The 22,777-nt window shown below is 50.8% G+C and overlaps 1 protein-coding gene across 1 annotated transcript; it reads right to left on the reverse strand.

Moving 5' to 3' along the window:
- Positions 1-830: 830 nt before the first annotated feature.
- Positions 831-22,495, reverse strand: ADORA2A (adenosine A2a receptor). The gene is made up of 3 exons (XM_026717060.2): positions 22,413-22,495; positions 10,798-11,433; positions 831-2,183 (listed from the first exon to the last, which is right to left on the reverse strand). The coding sequence occupies exons 2-3, from the start codon at positions 11,145-11,147 to the stop codon at positions 1,319-1,321; spliced, it is 1,215 nt and encodes a 404-aa protein (XP_026572845.2). The 5' UTR covers positions 11,148-11,433; positions 22,413-22,495; the 3' UTR covers positions 831-1,318.
- Between the last annotated feature and the right edge of the window lie 282 nt (positions 22,496-22,777).

Below are 22,777 nucleotides of genomic sequence, written 5' to 3' on the forward strand. Positions count from 1 at the left end.
GATAGGATTTTCCCTTTGCACCCCTCCAAGCTACAGTTTCGGGGAGGCCTGCACAATGTACGGCCCCCAAACTAGGTGCAGTCTGTCAAGCCCCCATGCTCACTGGGGTTCTTGGAAATCCCATCAACCCGCCGCTGCCACTGTTGCCACCACTGCCTTGAAAGGCCTCGTGCCAAGGGCCTCCATGTCCTGCAGCCTTCACTGGCCCTTGGCTCCATCACAGCTACCCTGCCACTGCCCACAATAGTAGCCATGCCCGCTACTCCTTGGCAGCTCACAATTCTTTCTAATTGTTCAGCCTGGCCTTTCCTCTCTGGGCAGCGAGGAAGCAGGGGCCTATGGGGACATTTTCAATTAAAATGGCAGGACTGACAGGTCACCTTTTCATGGCTGAAGGTCTGTTTTATGCTTCTGCAGAAAAGTGTAATATTTAGTTAGAAAAAAATTCGAGAGAAAGCAGAAAAGACTCAGGAGAAGAAGCATCCTGTCAGGTGGCAGGTTTAGCAAACCCAGCAGCAAGAAAAAACCTGGGAAGATGGATTTGGGTCCTCAGGGATCCTGAGAGACAACAACCCCCCCACCCCACCATCACATCCTGGTTGCAGAAGACCCTTCTTCCGTCTCCCAACAGCCACGGCCTTCAAGCGGCTCCTGCTGCCTGGCGGGGGTTCCCTCCTCTCTTCTCCGTATCAGCCCCTTCCCACTCCGCCCCTGGACTGGACCTGAGCAAGAGTCCCAACAGGGAGGAAGCTTTGCTCTCCCCCCACCACCACTTGAGCGGCCTCTGGGCCCCCAAATCCCCAGTAGAAGGAAAGGAGCCGGACAGCAAGGAGTTTGCACTGAAGAAGGCTCTACTTTTGTGTTCTTACACAAACAGCGGCATTTACACAATGATGTTTGGGGCTTTCGGCCAGGCAGCCAGATGGACTCAGTGGGCACTAGTCAGCCTTCCCTCCCTCCTGCAGCAAAACGTGCCGTTTCCTTGCCCTTTTGATTCTCCAAGTGCATCTGGACTGTGGCAAAATTGGGCCACCGACTGGTATGATCACTGTGGGCTGTTGCCCCTCCCTCATCCTCCAAGACCCCTTTAAGCATCCATGAAGTATGTAGGGAACTCCTTGCTTGCTGGGCCTCCACCTGCAAAGGTTCTTGCCTGGTTCTGGTGCCTTCTCCCTCTTCTCCCCTAACCCTTCAGAAGGATTCCCGCCGTTAGTTGCAGCCCAGGAAGATTCAGCCCTACCATCTTCAGGATGCCTTTGAGGCTCCCAACGAAGCCTCCACATTGCCGTAAAACCCATGAACCCCAAGAGGCTCTTGGCTAAGGGGCTCCATTTTTCTGGAGCTCCCCATTTTTGCAGGAAACTACAAGGTGTCCATTCACTTCTCCGGCTAGTCCATTTTGGCTTGGGGTCCATTCCATGCAGATGCTTTGCCCCCCAGAACCGCCCCCGTGGATGCTGCTGAAGTCTCTGCTGGAGGAGAAGTTGAGCGAATAGTTGCTGATCTGTATGGTGATGTTTTCGGTCTCCCCGTCATGAGCAGAAGTCCTCCGGCTGGCAGTGGCGGATCTGAAGCCCTGCTTCCTGCACAGGATGTACCGCTGGATGATCTTCCTGAAGGTGCAGCGGAACTCCCGGATCTGGTAGGCGTAGATCAGGGGGTTCACCATGGAGTTGGCGTGGGATAAGATAATGGCCAGGTACATGACCCCGGGGGGAGGGTCTTTGCAAGTGGGGCAGAAGAGGGTGAAGCAATTGATCAGGTGTAATGGGAGCCAGCAGATGGCAAACATCCCAACAATGAAGGCCAGAGACTTCGCTGCGTGGACCTCTTTCTGCAGGATGTATCGGGATCGTTCTCCATGCATCATCTTGTTTTCCATCTGCTTGAGCTGCTGCCGGGCCGTCATGAAGATCTTCAAGTAGATCCCAAACATCAGGAGGAGAGGAACCAGCACACATGCAAAGAAGTTGTAGTAGACCATGTAATCCATGGTGACCACAGTCGCAAAGAAGCAATGCACCATATTGCTGCTGCAGTTGGTTCTATTCTCACCTGGCCCATTGTCTTCCAGAGGCTTCTTGTGCCAGCCCAGCATTGGCGTCAGGCCAATAATGAAGGATAAGAACCAACAGATGGCTATGACTCCCTTGGCACGTGAGCTGGTCACGAGAGCATTGTACCTGGAAGAAGAGCAGAGAAAGGCAAGGCGTGAAACCCCATCTACACGGGATCAATGGGTAGAATCTGTCCAGATTCCAGCTTCTTCTTGCTGCAGAATCACTCCATCGCAACAGGAGAGAGCTGGGATCTGGAGCTGTGGGGTGTGGCCAGCGCTGTGTGGACTGACTGACAGTGGGATTCAATCCGGATCTCCAGCCATGCCTGGTCTTTCCCTCAGTTCCAATTAGATCCTTCATGAGAGATAGATAGAGCCTTGGTGGCGCAGTGGTTAGAGTGCAGTACTGCAGGCTACTTCTGCTGCCTGCCAGCTGCCTGCAATTGGGCAGTTCAATTCTCACTGGCTCAAGGTTGACTCAGCCCTCCATCCTTCCGAGGTGGGTAAAATGGGGACCCAGATTGTTGGGGCAATATGCTGACTCTGTAAACTGCTTTGAGGGGGCTGTAAAGAGGTATATAAGTGTTATTGCTATTGCTAGGTGAGAACTGAATCCTACACTTGAGAACCTTAAAAAAAAAAAAACAAGCTTTGAGGGACTTCTGGTTTGAAGGGCTTTGGCGACAGACAGGAATCCGCGGTCATGCGCGGTTTCTGCCTGGGCTCGCCGCTGGAGCGTCCCGAGCTGGCTGGTTTTGGAGCTAAGCCACCCCGTAGAGGTGGTAAAGAGGGGGGAGACCGCCAACAGGGTCGAGGAGAGCCGCATCTCTCCTCCTCAGCTGGCCATTACTCCCTTTCCCGAAGGCGGTAGGAGCGGTGGTCAGAAATGGCCACCTCAAAGAAGAACTCAACCGGAAAAGAACGTGCAGGAGGAAGATAAGAAGTGAAAGTTTTGGCTGACCGGGTTAAGTTGAAAAAGCAACAACTAAGGTACCCTGGAATTTAAATTTTACCAAAAATAACTTCGCTCCCAAAGAAGAGTCGGAAGCAGCGAAGGAAAGTGAAAAGGGAAAGGTTTGGCTTTTTTTTCCCTTCTCTCTCCTTCCTTACAATGACAACTAAGAGACCTAAATAAGAAATCGGAAAAATCCGCTTTGGCATCAATAGGCAAAGCTGAAAATATAACTAAATGCCAAAGGGACAATAAAGATTTCTGGACATTAAATTCTTTTCTTCTATAAGCAGGAAGGGGGAGAAAAAGAACAAGGGCAGGATCTGGAAGAGGGTGGAGACTGCCTGGACTTCAAAAGAATCTAAAGTAAAATTTCAATAAGACTTCTAAAAGATACATTTTAACTGAAACTTTGCAACTAAATAGTAACCCCAGGAAGAGAAAGTGAAAAAAAAAGAAAGTGTAAAAAGAAACAGCTTGCGTATATTTGGATTGCTTGGTGACTTTTGGGTTTTTGGTTATTATATTTGAATGACTAAAACCAATTGGGTGGTTGTTTAAAATTTTTACAATGGCATCACTTCTGGATGAATTGAAAATGGAACTTTAAAAGTACAAAGAAGATGCACAAGAAGGGAAGGATTCTTTTGGCTTCGTTTTTCAATTCTTAGAAATGGAGATCTGGAACTATTAGAAACAACAAGAAAAGACTGCAAAACAAGAAGACTGGGACAAAGAAGAAGCCATCTTTAATGAACAAGTAACTCTATGTGGGGAAGAAAAAGGAAAGGGGGGAAAGAGGATGGAGAATTTAAGATTTAAAAAAACAACCAAAGAAAAGAAAAATAGTTCGAAAAATAAGTGTAATATTGGAAAGCAACAGAAGAGGGGAATACAGAAGATAGAAATAGAAGTAGAGAGACAAAGGGGTAAAAAGGGGAGAGAGAAGAAGAGAGGGAAAAAGGAAAGGAAAAGAAGTTACAAAGGTCCGGAGCAAGATATAAAGAAACAGGACCTATTTAGAGATAATGGGTGAAAATCTAACTGAAAAAGGGATTCTGTAAAGGTACATAAGATTGTATTGTTATATTTGTAATAGAAATAACTTTAGAAAATTGGAAACAACATATGATTAGAACGAGGGATAAAATAGTTAGTGTAATTTAGTGAAATGTTTGTGAATAAAATAAATAAAATAGAATAAATGAGAGAATTGAATTGGGAGGGAACGGGTACATTTATATTAGTCAATGTTTTATAAAATATAAGTGAAGGTGGGGGAATTAACTATGGAAAGTTTGTGATTGTTCCCATAGAAGTATGATATTTAATTGAAAAGTAACATGAAGAATGTTAAGATTTTAATGAATATTAATATTAATGATAGAGTTGAATTGGAATGGAATGTTGTTTTAATTATATTATACATTTATAATTTTTTCTTTTTTTAAGAATACAGTGTATAATTTAAGAATGTACCAAGCAGAATCCAAATGGAAGTTATGTATTATATTGAGTGTTATAATTTTAGGGGAAAGATATAAAGGCGTCATACTCCAATCAGTAACTACAGGAGAAATTTTGTTTAATGAGAAATGATAATAGACAATAGAAACAGGACAGACAAAAAATATAAATATAATGATTTGAACTGAGATGAAATAAATAAAATTAAATTGAGAAAATTAAAAGAGGGGAGAAGCTATGTAGAAAATGTAAAATAGTAATAAGATATGGAATAGAATATAAAAATGAGCATGAACCTGACTTTGTGTCTGTACGAAGAAATGTAACCCGGGATTATGCTGCTTTCAAAAAAGATGTTTTACTTGTATTTCTTTTCTTTTTGTGAAAACTCAAATAAAATTTACAAAAAAACCCCAAAAATACAAGCTTTGTTAAGTTCATCCTAAAAGGATCCTCTATCAACAGGAAGCCAGGGATTTGTGATTCTATCCACACTGTAAATAAACTGGGGATTTGTTCACTGCAGAGTTCCCCAAAAAATTCTGGAAACTTAACCTCAGAATGGTGAGGGTGCCTGTTGCAGACTTCATTCACACGGCTGCGGTTCCCAGCCCTGAAGGTGAGGCCATTTTAAGGCGGAGGGAATCTCCTTCTGGGACTTGGTAGACAGACTTGGCACAGCCAGAATCCCTTCCCAGCTGTAAGGGGTGCAGGGCCTGGGGGCAGGATCAATGCCCCCCGCCCGTCGACACTATCAGTGGAGTGGAGGGGAAACCCAACATTGCCCCAGTGCACATGCAGACGCAAATACAACCAAGTCCCCTAAAATCAAGTTTCAGGTGGCATTTGTTGTAATGAAGATGAGGATCGTGTGAATTGATGCTTGACATAAAACAGGAACCAACGACACGAGGAGCTTGATTCTGCCCGTGCTGATTATATATTCTTTTCCCTTTAAAAAGAGAATTCTAATCAACCCTGGATTCTAATCAACTCCCTGTTCCAGCTGGAACTACCTGGCGCTCCGCAAAAGGGCCGAGGGACCTCGGAGGTTGCCTGCTCCAGAGGTCAGCGGGGAGGCTCAACAAGGGAAGGGTGTCCTTGTCCCAAAAGACAGCTTACAACTATTATAAATTGATTAAAAAAAAGAAGAACACATTCAGGGTCACTGGGGTCCTCGTTTTATTTGGACAAGCCCAGAGCGGCCTTTGCCAGGCGGGGTCATCTTTGCCCTGATCCGTTGGTTGGTGGCCCTGCCAGCTGCCTTCTGAGGTCCATCCTCCTTTGCTGCCCATGGCAGGCCAAAGGCAGAAGCCTCCACAAGGGCTGAGAAGAGACAAGGAGCCCCTTCTGGGGAATATACAATCGGTGACCGGATGTAGGCTTATTTTCCCAGACAAACCATGGCTGACTCCTCTAATCGAGGCCCTGGGAAGGGAAGGGAAGCTATCTTGCTGTCTGTCTTTGTGCACGTCCTACCTTGGGGCCTGGATGATTCTTGATCACACGGCCTCTGACCTATGCAAGAGACGAAGCCAATGGGTTCGTTCTGCTTCCTGAGGTTGGGGGCTGCTGGTCCGCCCCATCTTCTCAAATTGAGGGGGGCAAACTGAGCACCTCCACATTTGGAGGTGCTGTGGAAGAACCGGCAATTGTTTGCTAAAGACACTGCTTTAAAAAAACAAAACAAAACAGAGTTTCCGGAAAAGTGACTTTTAGAGGATCAATCTTGATGTTGGATATAACATGAATAATGTTCACAAGCTTATGTGCCCGATGAACACCTGGTGCCTCCTGGGTGTGAAGCATTCAGTGCCACGTTCTCTGTTTGAAAACCCTTTATAAGGAGGACTCCGCTTTCCATTTTCCTGGAGTTGGAGAAGAAGAAGAAGAAGGGGAACCCAGATGGCTTCTCTGCCCCCCACCCCAACTGGTGAACCGTTCCTGAGCCAAGAATCCTTGGCATGAAGGAGCCTCACTGGGAAGCCAGGGGACCCGCCAGTTCCCCCACCCCGTTGCTGGCCGAGATGCAGTCTACACAGGCTGTGCCGCCAGCCCATCTTCCTGCCTTTGAAAGGTCCCAAGAGGCTCTCGGAGAATTCTCTCCTGCAATCCCTGGGAGCAGATCTGCTGGGAGGCAGGCCATTTGAGAGGCCCTCGAGCAGCCTGGGTGTGTGTGTGTGTGTGTGTGTGTGGTAATGGAAGACAATCCCTCCCGGGCTCATAAAGAGAAGTCAAAGGGGGATTTCTAAGAGCCACGTTCATGAAAGATTGAACGTGACAATAATCTGCTCGAGTGGATTCAGGAAACTGTGATAAGCCAAGGAGGAAATCAACCGGAGAGGGAAGATAAGATAAATCTCCCAAATGAAATAAATAAATGAAAATAAAAGTGGTCCCTGTCGAATTACGTTTGGTGGGCAGTTTTGCAAAAAGGAGCCCGAGGAGAGCCCATTGCTGGGAGTTCGGAGGCAACTGCACAGTTTTGTGGGGTGAAGCCCCCCAAAAGACAATAAAAGGAGAGTTTGAAAAAGGGAAGGATCAAAGGCTGCAGAGGTGGGGTCTGCCATTCAGGTCAGCTCTTAAAGAAAGAGCACCCCATATGGAGTAACCTTTATTACAACCAAAAGCAGTGCTATTGCTATTCCTTTACAAAAACAACAAGAAATTCTTAATGTCCATTTCCATTGAAGAACTTGGCACCCCTCTCTGCTAAATTTAGTTCTGCTATTTTCAACCTATTTACCTGTGCTAATAATGTGGGTTTTTTAAAAAAAATTCTTTTGTCTTCTTAGGATACTAGTAATCCCACTGTACTTGCGCCATCTGCAAATTTATTAAGCATTCCTGTTTTTGTTCACCTGAATCATTATTATAGAATCGTGAAAAACAAAAGTTTTAGGTCTGATATTTGCACCTCACTCAAATCTGATTCTCTGGTAAATTTTTATCCAATGATATATCAGCTTAATTTTCATCCCATCCAACTTCGTTGTTTTTAATGTTTTAATTGGTTGAGTTTTATAGTTTCTAAAATTATTGTATGATTTTTAATTTTTGATTAGGAGTAGCCCAGAGTTGGTTGAAACTATCTAATGGTGGCTATCTAAATGCTTTAAATAAATAAACTCACCATTAACTAATCTGCGACCAGAATGTCATGGCACTTGTCAGACACTCCACCTCAGGAGCATCAAACTTAACTTCATTGAGGGCCACATTACGGTTGTGTTTGGCAGCCAGGGTGTGGGGTGTGGGTGGCCGTGGGCCTGACCATGGTGGGCATTTGACACACAAGCTCAAGATGCATTTTTTTCCCTTTCTAGACAAAATGAGGTTTACTTTCTGGCACAAATAGTCTCAATTCCACAATGTAGAGATTAAAAACATGTAGATTCCCCAACAGCTATGGGTCTTGCCTCTTTTGCATAGGAGCAGAGCCATAAATGAACTGACAATCTCTCCAGATGTCTCTAAAAACTGTCTGTCCAACAGTCAATCAATCTTTGTTACTACCTCTGACATAGCCCTAGAGGAGGAGTTAATATTAGTAATAATTTACAAATTTGATATACCACCCAATTCCCAATGACCCTGGGTGGCTCACAACCATTAAAAAAATTGCAGATAAATCGATCACAGGTAAAAGATGAAGAGAAAAGATGACAAATTCAGCGATACGAAGGGATTCACCCTCTCTCATCGAAGACCTGGGTGAAGAGCCAGATGTTTTTGGCTCTTCTGAACAACAGCCAACCAGATCTTGGAGGGTACGTAGTTCTAGTTGGCAGATGCTGCTAAAGACTAGGTGAAGAAGCGGCTGCCTCCTTCGGCACTCTGCCAGCCAGAAGGGGCCGTGGAAATTGATTCTAGTGACTTTCTATTTAGAAAAGGTTTTGAAAGATGATATAAACACCTTTCTGTATTGTGCCCTGGTCAGTTTGGACACAACTGTATTTATGTCATTATGCTGCCGCCAAATGATTTAGACACTATCTTGGAGCAGAGAAAAAAAGAACAAACGTTAAATGAATCAAATGTGAAAAATTAGATCAAATTTCAGCAGGCAGAGTCTCAAGGTTTGGATACAATACTTATCTCAGAAGTTCAAAGCTTAGCATCTGGCTCTCCTTATCTGGATTTAGAAGCTGTGCAGAGTTGAGCTCGGTTAATATTTGGGTGGAAATATGGGGCGGGGGGGGGGAAATAACCCAGTCTTGGGGGGTACCTAGTTCTGGTTGGCAGATGCTGCTAAAAAGAAGGCGAAGAAGGAAGGGGCTGCCTCCTGCAGCACCCTGGCAGCCAGATGGGGCTGTGGTGGAAGGCCCCGCGAGCCCCCTCCCTCCAGCAGCCCCTTTTAGCCGGCAGAGGCCCTTTGATATTTCCAGGCCAGCCCTGTGGGACAGATCTAAGCATCCTGCAGGCCTTGACTTCGATTGCCCTGCTCTACCTCAGTCAAATTAGATTAAATCTGCAGCGTTTCATTGAGGCTGTTATAGGCTGGTCTCCTAATCTGCTTCCCGATTTCAGATCTTTCTAATCTGTTGATGTCAGATTGGTAGCTCCCCATAGATTCCTTTCTCTCTCTTTAGCTCTCTCTCACCTCATAATTTGTCCAGGTTTTCAGAAAAAAGAAAATTTTTCAACAGCTAGTTTATTCTTTGCAGACTGAAACTCAGATATTCCCTGCCTCAAGCTTCAATTCCGCCCCTTGGTTCTTTTTCCACCCCTTTCCCCAATTGCCCTAGCTCAGGGGTTCCCAACCTGGGGTGCCCACACCCCCTGAGGGTGCGAGACAATATTCCAGGGAGTGCAAGAAAAGTCCAGGTAAATAATAGGGTATTGGCTATACGTTGGCATTTTTATTTATTATGCAATGGATTAACTTTGTTTTCATTTTAGAGTTAAGTATCGTTATTTAGTGGCCGTCACATACATAGCTGAAAAGATTCAATCCTACCATATATTTTAACGCATTCAGTAGTTCCTAAAGTCTAAATTTCAGGGGGTGTGAGGTTCGAGTGAAATTTCTTTAGGGGTGCGAGGCGAAAAAAAGGTTGGGAACCACTGGCCTAGTGGAAAGCACTTATCTCTGTGTTAGTGAAAACTGGAGCAAAAAAAGGATTTGGGTGCCTATTTTGTTGTTGTGGTTGTGGTTAAATGCTCACAGCATTTAATTGCCCCCATTAAGGAACAAATATTTTGATTCTTTTCATTTGCATATATCTAAAGAGCCACAGTGGCACAGTGGTCAGAAGGTAGTACTGCAGGCTACTTCTGCTGACTGCCGGCTGCCAGACATTTGGCAGTTCGAATCTCACCAAGCTCAAGGTTGACTCAGCCTTCCGTCCTTCCAAGGTCTCATAATGAGGACTCAGATTGTCGGGGCAAGATGCTGACTTGGTAAACTGCTTAGAGAGGGCTGTATAAGTCTAAATGCTATTGCTTATTGCTGTTCTAAATGTCTTTCTCCAACTGTCGCTCATTCCTACCCAGAGAGTTCCAGAAACTCTTGAACAAACAGCTTTCTAGATTCACCTTTGTGCAATTCTAACCCAGGTTTTGAGCTGAAATCGCTTGGGGCCCCTTTTAAGGCCTGTGCAAGAGGGAAGGCGTTGACGGTTGTCTGTGCGGTCACTCAACCTTGGCACCCTGTTGGGAGTCTTCCTGGCTAGGAAGCTGGGGCTCTTTATTTTAGGATGGTGCTATTACTTGCATAACAGACCCCCAGAAGGAAGCGCTGGGAGATGGTTGCTTTCTCCTGGGCAGTTTTGCTGTGGGGTGGACTCCTGGAACTGGGGCCCCTGTCCTTTAGCCTCTGGGGCAGCTGATTCAGGGACAAGGGTGGAGATGTCACAAGATGCAGCGAACACCTGCGTGGTTTCTCAATGTCCAGGAAAGAAGTGCTCTGCGTGTTTCGAAGGAGGCTCCCTGACGACAATGACAGGCACCTGGGCACAGGCCCTGCTAGACCACAATCTTGGGATTCTGCAGAGAAGCCCCTCCTGAGGGTGCAGCATTCAATAACTGAGGGGCAGCCACAGAGAAGAGGGGGTGGGGGGGGGGTCAACTTATTTTCCAAAGCACCAGAAGGTACACAAGGAGAGAAGCAACCTGGGATTACGGAGGAATTTCCTAACAGTGAGGACAATTAACCAGCGGAACTGCTGGCCACCAGAAGTTGTGGGGGCTCCATTGCTGGAGGCTTTGAAATGAAATGATTCAGGGTCTCCTGCTTCAGAAGGGGGGGGCTGGACTAGAAGACCTCCAAGGTCCCTTCCAACTCTGTTATTCAGTTCTGCGCCTTTGGCATATTTACCTGAGAGGGATACGGATAGCAATAATCCGATCGATGGCAATGGCCAGGAGGCTGAAGATGGAGCTCTGGGTCAGCACCAGGACAAAGCAGGCGATGAAGAGGCAGCCGTAAAAGTAGGCGCAGAAGCCGGTGCTGATGGTGATGGCGAAGGGGATGGCCAGGACCCCCACGGCGATGTCAGCTACCGCCAGGGAAGCCACAAAGTAGTTGGTGACGTTCTGCAGGTTGCTGTTGAGATGCACGGCCCAACAGACCAGGATGTTCCCAAAGACGGCCAGAAGGGCAATGACCAGCTCAAAGGCTATGTAGATGACGTCGGTAAGGAAATTCTTGTCCCCAGGCGCTAGCATGGTGAGGGCGGCTCAAAGCAGGGGCTGGCCACCCCTGTGTCCATAGCTGCAGGCCTCTTTGGGCTGCGATGGCAGAGAGGAGGGGGCAGCCTTCGGGAGGCCAAGGCTGGGCCAGACTCCGGGCGGTGCAGAAAACGCATGCAGCCGATTCATTCTCCAGGGTAGCTGCTCAACTCCTGTTCCCGCCCAAGTCTCCCCGGGCCATTTCTGGCCTCCCTGCAGGGACAGCAGCTCTTCCTGTTTCCTCTGAGACGGAGAAGGTGCGGAGGATATTCCGTGGGACACTCTGCGTGGGGGAGGAGGAGGAGGAGGAGGAGGAGGAGGGAGAGAAAAAGACGGTGAGATGCAAGCCAAGCGGCCTCCTTCAATGGAGCAGCAGCCTCCACTCAGGGCCCCCCTGAGCTTCCAGACTGGTAGAAGAGCTCATGGTTTATTCTTTAGTATTTTCCTTTACCTTTCATTCGGGAGTTCAGGTGGTTCCCACACCCCTCTTCCCCATGACACCCCCGTGAGGAAAGTGGGGACGGGAGAAGAGGGCTTGGGCAGGGGTCTCCCATTCCTAGACCAGCGCCTATTGGGCTGTATTTTTCTAAGCCTTACAGGGCCTCCAAGGGGAGGGTCTTGACCTCCACAGCCCCTTCCTCTGTCTGACTCCAACTCCTCCTCCCCCACCCCCCATTACCCCCACAAAAGCCCAGATGCTGTTAAGTGGCGGCGGCGGCAGAAGTTTGAGTCGGGATCCTCTCAGGCCACAGACAAGTGTGGGCAAACGGCTCCCGTTGCCTCAGGAGGTGCCCAAAAGGCCTTTAAGAAGCACTGCTCTGTGTGGTGATGAATGGTGAGACCTGCCACGAAGCCATCGGATGGCCTCCAAATCATTTATGCTTTGCAGAAAACCTCTGGAATCCACGCCAAATTAAAACCCGGTGAAGCTACACCTCAAAACCTTGCTGGAAGCATCTCCATTGGTTTAGGAGGGTCTCCTCCATCGCCTGGGGCGGCTGTGATGCCCTTCGGAAGGGACTGGTGGGCCGAGATATGGCCAGACCTCCCTATAGCCAAATTTGTGAGCAAATTTGTGTGTACAGCACACTTCCAAAGTTGGCTTGGGGAGACTTCTGGAGCTGCCCTTCCAGCAGAAGATCTGTACTTTAAAAAGAAAATGGTGCATGCTCTGAAGATGTGTTTTTATATACATAATTTATGCCTACTTACTCTATCAAGCTTCTATTTTTTCCTGGTTTATTTTGTCAGGAAATGGCTAGAAACTCAAGTCTAAGACTGAGAATCTTATCCAGGCATTGATGAGACCTTTTGAAACACACACACACACACACACACACAGAGTTGCTCAGAAACCTGGCTCTTGCACCCAGGACCAATTTCTTCCTGGCTGGGGAAGAATCCCACCCGCTTCAAGTCCCTGCTCCAGAGACACGCAAATCTCCCTCTTCGCCTCCTATTTCTTCCGGGAGTTATTTATAAAAAGGAAGACAGGAGAGAAGGACCTAAAACTGAAAAGCAATTTTCAAGCCCCCCCCTGCTCCCCCCAGCCCTTTCTTGAAGCACATTCCTGATCTAGAGTCCGCATTGGGCTGGAGTCAAAAGGCTGCTGTCCTGGGAAGACGGTGGTCTCATTCCTCGTGGTCAGCTCAGCCTTCCTCGTCCGGGACAGTGCTGGGAAACGCCAGAGGAGGCATGAGATGCCCCAATAAAGTAAGCTACTCAGTCTGATGCAATGGAAGTATTGTTGTTGAGACTCCTTTATTATCTGTGGATCAAAAGAGGCCTCGGAAGTAAATTTGCATCATTTTTGGCTGCAGGATGTAATGAAATAATAAAAGATGGATATTCTCCATGAAAACATTGGGGGACACCCACTACAGCAGCTGCGTTCTTCACTTATTACAAGGAGTCCAACTGTGGTTTTGTGGTGGCACAGTATGGAGTAGCAACCACGGTCCCAAGGCCGAAGATGGCTGGATTTCCCATGCTCCTTATTCTTACGGGATTTCAACAGGAGGAGGAGGAGGAGGAGGAGGAGGAGGAGGAGGAGGAGGAGGAGGAGGAGGAGGAGGAGGAGGAGGAGGAGGAGGAGGAGGGCTTAGACCAAACGACAACGTGATGGACCGGCCCTTGGAAGAAGGATGCTCTTTTCACAGGCTTACACCTCACCGGCTCCGAGCAAAGATGTGTTACGTGGGAAGGGTTGCACCTCAATCCACAGAAGAGCTGCTTTTGACTGGAAGGAGACTAAATATGTCCCTAAGGAGCCCAAGGGCTCTTCTCAAGCGTTTACCCCCATCTGAAGAAGCTCTTGCTGAGTAGCTCTCACCATTCACAACCCTTCCTTGGTGGGCAACCCAAACCTGCTTCCAGATGGCTTCACAGTGTGGAGGAGGAGGAGATCTTACAAAATTATCTAATGTGTTTTTTTTTTCTCATTGATCCCTTTTGGGAAGAGAAAGAGATGGATTTCCTGTCAATCATTTTAGCCAATGTAAGCAAATGTAGCAGTCATTTGGAAGACAAGCTGGAGAAATCAATCTATCTGCATTGATAGAGGGACAATTTCAGGCCACACCCACACTGGGGACGTGGGAGTCACCTTGTTTGTCTGTGGTGGCTGTTGGATCTCATCAATATGTCACCTGTCTCCCTGGCAGGAAACAGAGAGAGCGCTCTCCTCGGTGGTCCTGTTTTCCCTCACCAATGGGCTTTGGCCAACACAGGTGAAGATGGTGCCGATAGGTGCCGGAAAGAGCAGTCCTTGGGCGCCTGCAGCCTGACAATTTGAAGGGTTGGGAAGAATCCTCTGGACAGTATGGCTGGCCTTGAGATTAGTGCTTCTCAACGTTGGCAATATTAAGATACCTGGACTTCAACTTCCAGAATTCCCCAGTCGCCATGTTGCCTGGGGAATTCTGGGAGTTGAAGTCCACACATCTTAACGTGGCCCAGATTGAAAAACACAAATGTAAAAGGCCAGTCATACTGTCCCAAGGACTCTTTTTGGTCCCCATGGGATGCAGTGAACGCAAAAATGTTCCTTGTTAATGGCCACGAGGAAGCCGTCGGGAAGTCAGCATGGTTACATGAGCTCCTCCAACCAGCAATGCCATCATTGCCATCATTGAGTAGCCTGGTGAAATTCTGACAATCACTTGAGAACTGCATCGCTTGGCAGTTCCAGCCCTCATTGCCATCGTGAACTGGAGACGACCTGTAGGGCAACATGGACTCAGCCGAGCCTCCCCTAACTGCCTCAGACTGCAAAGGAGCTTTTCAAAGCTAAGCCCTCTTTTCTCTTCTTGGATTAGAAGGTCATTGGTAAGTAGACAGAACAATTTTGGGGAAATAGAAGTTTACATCTTTAGCATCTGTATAAATGATGACAGAAATGTTCTCGTAAAATCTGCATTCCTGCACAGCTGCTCAGCTCTCCTACAGCTTCCATCTTAAATCTTCTAGGGGAGCCCAACCTCATTCGGAGAGTCACATCTGGGTAATGGCTGAAGGAATCTGAACTACAAACTAGGAGTCCAAGTTCTCCTCAGGGAATTCACGTCGCTGGAGGACTTTGGGCCGGTCCCTCTCGGCTCTCAAACAGGGAAACCACTTCAAAAACCTTGCCAAGAACACAGCAAGGGTTCATCCAGGCAGGTCCCAGGGGTCAACGCTGACTCGCAGGTGCACAGGCTGTACACACGAGCACCCCTTCCTCCCACCCAGGAATCTAAATGCTCTCCCAAAGGCTACCAGGTCCATTGTGGAAGGAGGGAGGTGAACATTCACAGTCCTCTGATAGGGCAGCCAAAAACAGCCCTTCTGGAGCAAAGCGTGGACCGAGAGTCACTCACGGTTTGCAAGGGCATGAAAGGTGGCAAGGCGAGCCAGGGTAGTAGTGAAGCCACAATTTTATCATAATATCGGTGTGCTGATAAAAATAATAGTGGTCATGGAAACAGAACATAAACATTCTCATTTCCTTTGCTACTAATTGAATTTCTAATCTATCTTGCCTATTTGGTCTGTTTTCAATAATAAGAGGAAATTAAGTATTAATATCCAACGATTTCCCTGATGGTTGCTTGAAGGAGGCCCTGCACCCCTTCCCCCATGCTCCGTGGGTGCTTGGCAGGGTCTCCTGGGGAGGGTCTCCCCCTCCCCCTGGCCCCAAAACAGACCCTTGGGGGCCAGAGATCTCTTTCTGCTGCCCTCTCTTCCCTCCAGGAAGGCCGACCAAAGAGTCTTTCCCAACTCTGGCAGCTTCAACTCCCGTGGCTGCGGCTGGTGGAACCAGTTGAAGGCCACATCTTACCAAGACTGAGAAGCATCCTCAGCTCTGCAAGTGGTCCTCGACTGATGGCCACCATTGGAACCAGAATTTCCATTGTTAAGCAAAGTGGTTGTTAAGTGAATCATGCAGCTGTTAAGTAAATCTGGCTCCTCCCCTTGACTTGCCCCCCCCAGAAGCCAGCTGAGGAGGTCATAAATGGTGGATCGCATGATCCTGAGATACGGCAACCGTCATAAATACAGGCCGGTTGCCAAGCGCCTGAATTCTGATCCTGTGTCTGTTGGGATGCTGCAAAGAGTTGCCAGTGCAGAAAGCGGATGCCACTTTTTTCATTGCTGCTGCGGCTTTGAACAGCTGCTAAACAAATGGTCGCAAAACCCCCGACTTCCTTTCTTTCTTGGGGTTCTTTTCCTTCTCCTCAAGATCCTGCCCAAGGGCAGCCATGAGGGGGCTCAGACCCCGCGGCAGGCTGGGCCTCAGCACTCGGAACAGCTGCCCTTTCTTCTCATGAAGGCCTTTGGAGGACCAACTCAGCCACCAGGGAGGGAAGGGCAGTTCTGCTGCGCAGGGAAAGGCTCCCATGCAGGAGGCACCTGTCCCTCTGGGTGGCCTGAGCAGGCCGGGGAATATCCCTGCCCTGCTAACAGAAAACAGAGGAGAGCCACCTGTGTGCGGACCTGAACTGTGTTGGGCAGGAAATGCACAGGTTGCCTTCCAAAAGTAGGTCGAACCCCTATTTGACCAACCTTTCAGCTGCCTAACTAGAGGCTTAGGTGGCCCTTCCCAAAGGCTCCAGGATTTCTGAAGGGCCCCACCCCACCCCCAGAGCTTATCCAACAGAGCCTCCTTGGGCTTCCCATCCCTGCGGTGTGGCTGGAGGCCTGGAAGGTTCTCCCTCGGCCGCTTTTCTTCAGGACATGGGACAGCTCCAAAGAGCCTCTCGCCTGATGGGAGCCACATCTCCACCTGAGCTAACTTTAGGTTCTTCCTGTGTAGGGAGGAGACGGTGCTCCTCTCCACGCCCCACAGTCCAGGCTGTGGAAGTGGCCCCCTGACTACATGGGAAGCGGGGAGACACAACCTGTCCATCTTCCTCTGCGACCTCGACGGAGATCAGAAGATGCTCAGAGAAGCCAGAGATACGGGACACCTGCTCAATTTTGGTGCAGCATCCCTCACTATCCCTACTGGGGCAAGGAGGGGGTCTGCAAGGCCACCACTAAGACCCTGGCAAGGCAAACTTGCACCTCACCCGGGACATCACACACCCCTCCCCTTTCCCATGAACCGCCCAAAGAAGCCAGCTGCTGCCTAGATGCCAGATTCCTGGTTGGCTCGTTCCTCTTAGCACTTTCAATGCGGTTTCCCAGCTAGCTTTACACTCTGAGTTGGGCGTTCATACCCCGCCCCCAACACAGAGCAGCCCTGGCAGTTCAGGGGAAGGGGCACCGCAAGTGGACCAGGCTTGGCACCAACCCACCTCCTCACCCAGCGGATTCTTTAGGTTTCCCTGTTTGTGCGGGGAAACCCGTGGAGGGGGAAGTGCGCGCACGGCCCTCCTTGGTGAAGAGGCGCAGAGGCTGGGTGACAGGTGGGCTGAGCATGGAGCCCGTGCAGAAGTTGGGAGCGCCCAGTGAGTGGCATTGGAAGCAGTTCTTCCCTTGGGGCTGCGACTTTTGTACAGGTAGCCCTCGAGGGATGGGCGGTTGCTTCACACCTGGGGCTCTGGGCAACTGAACAGGATCGTGGCGGTTTACAGGCTCCGCAGTCACAGCCCTGCGATTGTGCATTATTTTGGGTTTTTTTTTGCAGAAAACTACCATTTGGTCCCTCCCATTGCAATCAGTGGACTTCCTTAACGACCACAGCAGTGTTTGCTTAGCAAACATGGCATTGGCTTTATGACCAACAGGTACATTTAATGACCACTACAAGAACATTATCATATCAGGACCGACCCATTTAACAACTGGCGTGACTTATAACCGTAATGCTAGGCTCAGTTACAGTTGTAAGTCGAGGACTACTTATAGAAGAACATGAGCTAGCGTTCCTGAAGAGTGTCTTTGTTCAAGGGGAGTGAATACAGAGGGTACTCAGACGATGCCCCGTGGTGTATCTTCACCAGGGCCAGCTGAGTGATGCCGTGGAGGTCCTGTCTTGGGGCCGGGAGGGGTCTGGATGGGGAACAATGCTTCAGTTGGCCTTTAGGATCGCTTGTCCTGGGTGGGGCTGCACTGTGTGCAATTGGGGCGTCTTCCTGGACTCTCCTGCTCAAGGAGCAGATGGCAGCCGCGTCCAGGGGGTCCTTTTCACTACTGCTGGGTCTTTTGAGCCGGTTCCTGGAGCCTTCACACCTTAGCCCCCACCCCAACCCCAACTGGATTCCACTGAATGCAGTGCACTACATGGGGCTGCCCATGAAGACTATTCAGAAACTTCAAAGGGGTGCAAAAGATCAGACCTGCCTCTATCCTGCTGGACTTCTGCAGGGACGGGGGTGGTGGTGGCGAACCTTGGCTTTGTCATCAAACCTGCAGCCCTGAGAGCACGGCTGGGCGAGCGTTTGAGCTGGTTGTGTTTTGAATTATCAGTTGAGTCTTTACTCTGCTTTTGCCTTGTTAGCCCACCCAGAGCCAAGAAAGCAAATCCATGAATAAATACCGCCTAGATCAACAGCCTGGGTGGATCCTCCTCCAAATGCCCGGAGCGCACAAGCAGCGCATTTCTTTGCAGGATGTGCGAGCAACGCAGCTGTTGCTGTCCCGGAGCTTTAAAGGGCTCGGGAGCAACTCCCAACATCTCACAGCGGCCGAGTCTTGTCAAGCCACAACAAGCCGCAAGCACATTTTTGTAGCTGGAGAAGCAGCCGGAAAGTCCCCCTTTCGGAACTGACCCTTTCAGGGCCCAAAGGGAGCCCAGCCTCATTTCCATACATGACCACCTTGGCTGGGACCAGGAAGAGTAGCTGAGGGAAGGCTCGGAAACCTCCGACCCCACCGGCCGCCCTGAATCTGCCAATCCCAGCCCTGCACAACGCACCAAACGCACCCCGCCTGCAAGCTGCTTTGCCTGCGGCTCTTCTTCAGCTCTTTAGCCAGGAGCCCCATGCGAGCGGGTGCCGAGGAAAGAAAAGGGCGGGGCTGTTGCCTCACCAGCCAATAGCAGCACTCCGAGAATCTTCCCCTAAACGCATAAAAGAGGGACCTACTGCTAGACTCCAAAAGCCCAGGAGCAGCCCAGGGAGGCTGGCCTGTCGCCCGCTGCTTGCAAGGCCACCCGGGGCTCCTCCTGGAAGTCCCCTTGCTCTCCAGCATGTGCCACAAACTGAAGCAGGTTACCGGGAGGTTAGCCAGGTTAAGGAGCCTCTGTGGCGCAGTGGTTAAAGTGCAGTACTGCAAGTTCCTTCTGCAGCCAGCTGCCTGCAATTTGGCAGATCGAATCCCACCAGGCTCAAGGTGGACTCGGCCTTCCATGCTTCTGAGGTGGGTAAAATGAGGACCCAGATTGTTGGGGGAAAGAGGCTGACTCTGTAAATCGCTTAGAGAGGGCTGTAAAAGCACCGTGGAGCTGTATATAAGTCTAAGTGCTATTGCTATTGTCCTTCCTTCCTTCCTTCCTTCCTTCCTTCCTTCCCCCCTCCCTCCTTCTTTAACTCTGCCCACTGCCAGCAGTTCTATCCTGACAGACTCCAGGTTGACTCAGCCTTCCATCCTTCTGAGGTGGGTAAAATGAGGACTCAGATTGTTGGGGGCAACAGGCTTAGAGAGGGCTGTAAAACACCATGAAACGGTGTATATATAAGTCTAAGTGCTATTGCTATTGCTATTTGTGTCTCTACCTTAGTTGAGCCTTTTAAGTACTACAGAAGCCATGACAACAAAGACACGACCTTGGCAAGAATACCACCCCCCTTCCATAAAAACCATGGCTTCAGTGGGGCAACCAACCTTCTATAACTGTGGGGTGGGGGCAATAGTGCCCCAAGGCTGAAAGAGAGCAAGGAGGCTGGAGGCAGGGAGGACAACCTTGTGGGCAGGACAAGGGTCCCCTAGCTCATGATGGTCCCTAGCCTCTCCCGGTATTTGCCAGTCCTATACCAGGGAGCAGTAAAAGGAGGACTTGGGTGCCCTGGTCTTGCAGGGCAGTTCGATCCAAGAGGTTGTCCCAGATCCCCAGTCCTGAATCTGTTGCTACAGATGGCCTGGCCCCCTCCCACAAAAATAGTGACGAGCTTCCCGCCCCTCCCACTGCTGCTGAATGTGAGGCTGGACTTCAACTGGACAATTTGTCTGCAATGCTGAGATGCCGAAGAGCCCAGGGTGCCAGCCTCCAAAGCTGCAAACTTGGAGGTTCAGCTTATGAGCAGCTCCCCAGGACGGGAGCTACCCTGTGGGTAAGATGGGTGGCCAATAAATTTAAATAAGAAAGGAAGGAAGGAAGGAAGGAAGGAAGGAAGGAAGGGAAGGAAGGAAGGAAGGAAGGAAGGAAGGAAGGAAGGAAAAAAAAAGAAAGAAAGAAAGAAGGAAGGAAGGAAGGAAGGAAGGAAGGAAGGAAGGAAAGAAAGAGAAAGGAAAGGAAGGAAGGAAGGAAGGAAGGAAGGAAGGAAGGAAGGAAGGAAGGAAGGAAGGAAAGAAAGAAAAAAAGAAAGAAAGAAAGAAAGAAAGAAAGGAAAGGAAAGGAAAGGAAGGAAGGAAGGAAAGAAAGAAAGAAAGAAAGAAAGAAGGAAGGAAGGAAGGAAGGAAGGAAGGAAGGAAGGAAGGAAGGAAGGAAAGAAAGAAAGAAAAAGAAAGAAAGAAAGAAAGAAAGAAAGAAAGAAAGAAAGAAAGAAAGAAAGAAAGAAAGAAAGAAAGAAAGACCCCTTTCAGGTCCTCAGGGCTGGGCTGCCCTTCTGCCACGCTCAGGTTGGAAACAACCCCCCCCCCTCTTTTTGAAACTATCTTCCAGGTGGTCTCCCCAAAAACCCCTGGATGGGAGAAAGAGGCTTTTTTAAGGGGAGGGGAGAAGGGATCTTGGTTGCTGACCTGGAACTTTTTGGCAATCATTTTCTGCTTTGGCAAAGAATCCGGCTGTTAAACTGGGCCAAATATGTTTCCAGCTGCTGCTGCTGCTGCTGGTTATTTATTGGGTTCAGTTCTTGTTCTAATCCTGGACATATTTTACAGGAAAGCAATAATTGCACAAAAACTGGAGCCTTGTTTAACGTTGTTGGGTGGCACGTTTTTCTTGGGAGGGTGTTTTGTCTAACGGACAAAAAGGCCGAATCACTGGAATGCCGGTTCAACCGCGTTTCGGGAGCTGGGCTATTTGAGGGCTTGTTTCGGTTTTTGTAGGTTTCCTTTTCGCGGTGGGGGCCGTGGGGCTCCGCAGCAAAAAGGAACTTTGGCGGGGGGGCAGAAGCTGAGATAGGTGCCCTGGCTGCCCTGGGGCTCAACTCTATCAGCAAGGTAAATTAGCCACAGTTAAAGCACCCAGGTGAGAGCCGGAAGAGGGCCCACCTGGGGCACCAACACCAAAGGAAGCGTCCCGGGTGGGGGCGCCTGCCCTCGGCTTCATGCAGGGAAGGGAGCCTCCATCTCTCTGGGCGACTGGGACCCCTCAAGCCCTCCATGTCCACACGGCCATCTCCCCCCCCACCCGCCCTGCAGCCACACTTCGCAGGGGTCTCCTTGGAAGCTCCCCTCTCCTCTGACCTGTAAAGGGGGGGGCCCTTCCACTCCACCCCCAACTCATTCAATGAGTATTGAGAAGGAGGGGACCCGAAACTGATGCCTCCCCCCCCCCATTGATGGGGGCCTTTAATTGGAGGACGGACTTTCAAAAGACAATTAGAGATTACCCCCCTTTATCCTCCGTTACGGCAAAGCCTGAGAAGGCCGCAGGTATGTTGGGGGGGGGGGAGCTGCACCTGCTTGAGAGACCAGACTTGAAAGGGGGGGGGCTTGTCTTTCACACCAATCTCAAAGTTGGAGGGGGGGGGGCACAGACATTTCCTGGGTCCTCAAAGTGGAGGGGGGGGGCGGAGGTTTAAGGGAAAACGTCCAGGAACAGAAGCAGCCTCTCCCTGAAGGGCCCAGCTGACACCCACGGGAGCCCCCCCCCCAAGAGAAACGAGCCATTCCAGGTTGCTCAGACCTTTCTCTAGCTCTAAACTCCCCCGCCCCCCCAAAAAAGACGGGACCAAACTGATCGGTACGTCCAGCCACTGGCAGGAGAGTTCAGCGGAATTCTTAGCTGGGAGGGTCCCTTGCAGCCCTTCGCCCCTTTGGGCGGTGCCGGGAGGGCTCCGCCTGGGGCCGAGAGCTCCGGCAGCAGATGCTGAAGGGCCTGCCCCCCACCCTCCTCCTCCTCCTCCTCCGAAGGACCGGCGGCCCCCAACCTCGTGGGCCAAGCGAGCGCCCCCCGCCTCCCTCGGAAGCCCTCTTCCCAGAAGGCGCCCCGACGGACGGGCCCCGACTGGCTCCAGCAGCGGCCCCCGGACCCCTGGAGATGCGGGCGGTGCCGGGCAGAGCGAGCCGCCGCTCCCGAGAAGCCACGCCGAAGATAATTCCCTTCCCGCCGCAGAGGCTTTGCCCCCCAGCCCGCCCGCCCCGGCATCTCAGCGGCGGTCCTCCCAGCAGAGCCCGGCGGGCAGCGCCCCTCCCAGGCGAAGGAAGCCGCGGCCGCTTCTCCCCCATCGACGCCTCTCGCCCCGACCAGCCTCGACCGCCCCGAGGGCTCCGCTGCCCGGCCCGGGGAAGAAAAGCCCGCCGCCGCCGCCGCCGCCGCCGCCGCCGCTCCCGGGGCAGAAGGAGGGCGGGGGGGCGAGGAGGGGCAGGCCGGGGCGCCTTTCTGAGGCGACGGAAACTTCCCCGGCGGGCCGAAGGGGCGCCCAGAGCCGCCTCTCCGTTGTAGCCCCCGCAGCAGCCCCGCGAGGCTCGCCCCGGACGGGACGCCGCCCGACTGTCCGCCCCGCCCGCGCTCACCTGCTCGCGCCGGCCGGCCGGCCGCTCCTCCCGGCTCGCTGCTTGCCCTCGAGTCCCGCTGGCCGCCCGCCGGCCGCCCCTCCCCGCCCCGCCCGTCGGCCCCGCCCGGCCGGCCGGCCAGGGCTCAGTCCCGGGGCCCGGGGAGGCGCGACCTCTGCTGGCCAGGCGCGGCGCCGGGGGCTCCTTTCTGCTCCGCGGCCTTTCCCGGCCCTCGGGGGCTCCGGAGCGCCAGGCCTCCCCGTGGTTTCCCCCTCCCAGGCGGGAAAGGGCGCGAAAGAGGCCGGCCGCTGCGGAAGGGGGCGGCCGGGCCGGTAACGGCTTCCCGGGAGAGCTCGGCCGCCGCTGCTTGGCGAGGGAGACGTCGA

The sequence above is a fragment of the Pseudonaja textilis genome, chromosome 15 (genome assembly GCF_049901715.1).
Source record: "Pseudonaja textilis isolate UNSWEBS1 chromosome 15, rPseTex1.2, whole genome shotgun sequence".
Taxonomy (NCBI): domain Eukaryota; kingdom Metazoa; phylum Chordata; class Lepidosauria; order Squamata; family Elapidae; genus Pseudonaja; species Pseudonaja textilis.

Bases quoted from the DNA above. Each gene is read 5' to 3' on its own strand.
- ADORA2A (XM_026717060.2), bottom strand. From the start codon at position 11,147: ATGCTAGCGCCTGGGGACAAGAATTTCCTTACCGACGTCATCTACATA. The intron at 2,184-10,797 runs GTAAATATGCCA...CTCTTCTTCCAG, and splicing joins GCTATCCGTATCCCTCTCAG to GTACAATGCTCTCGTGACCA.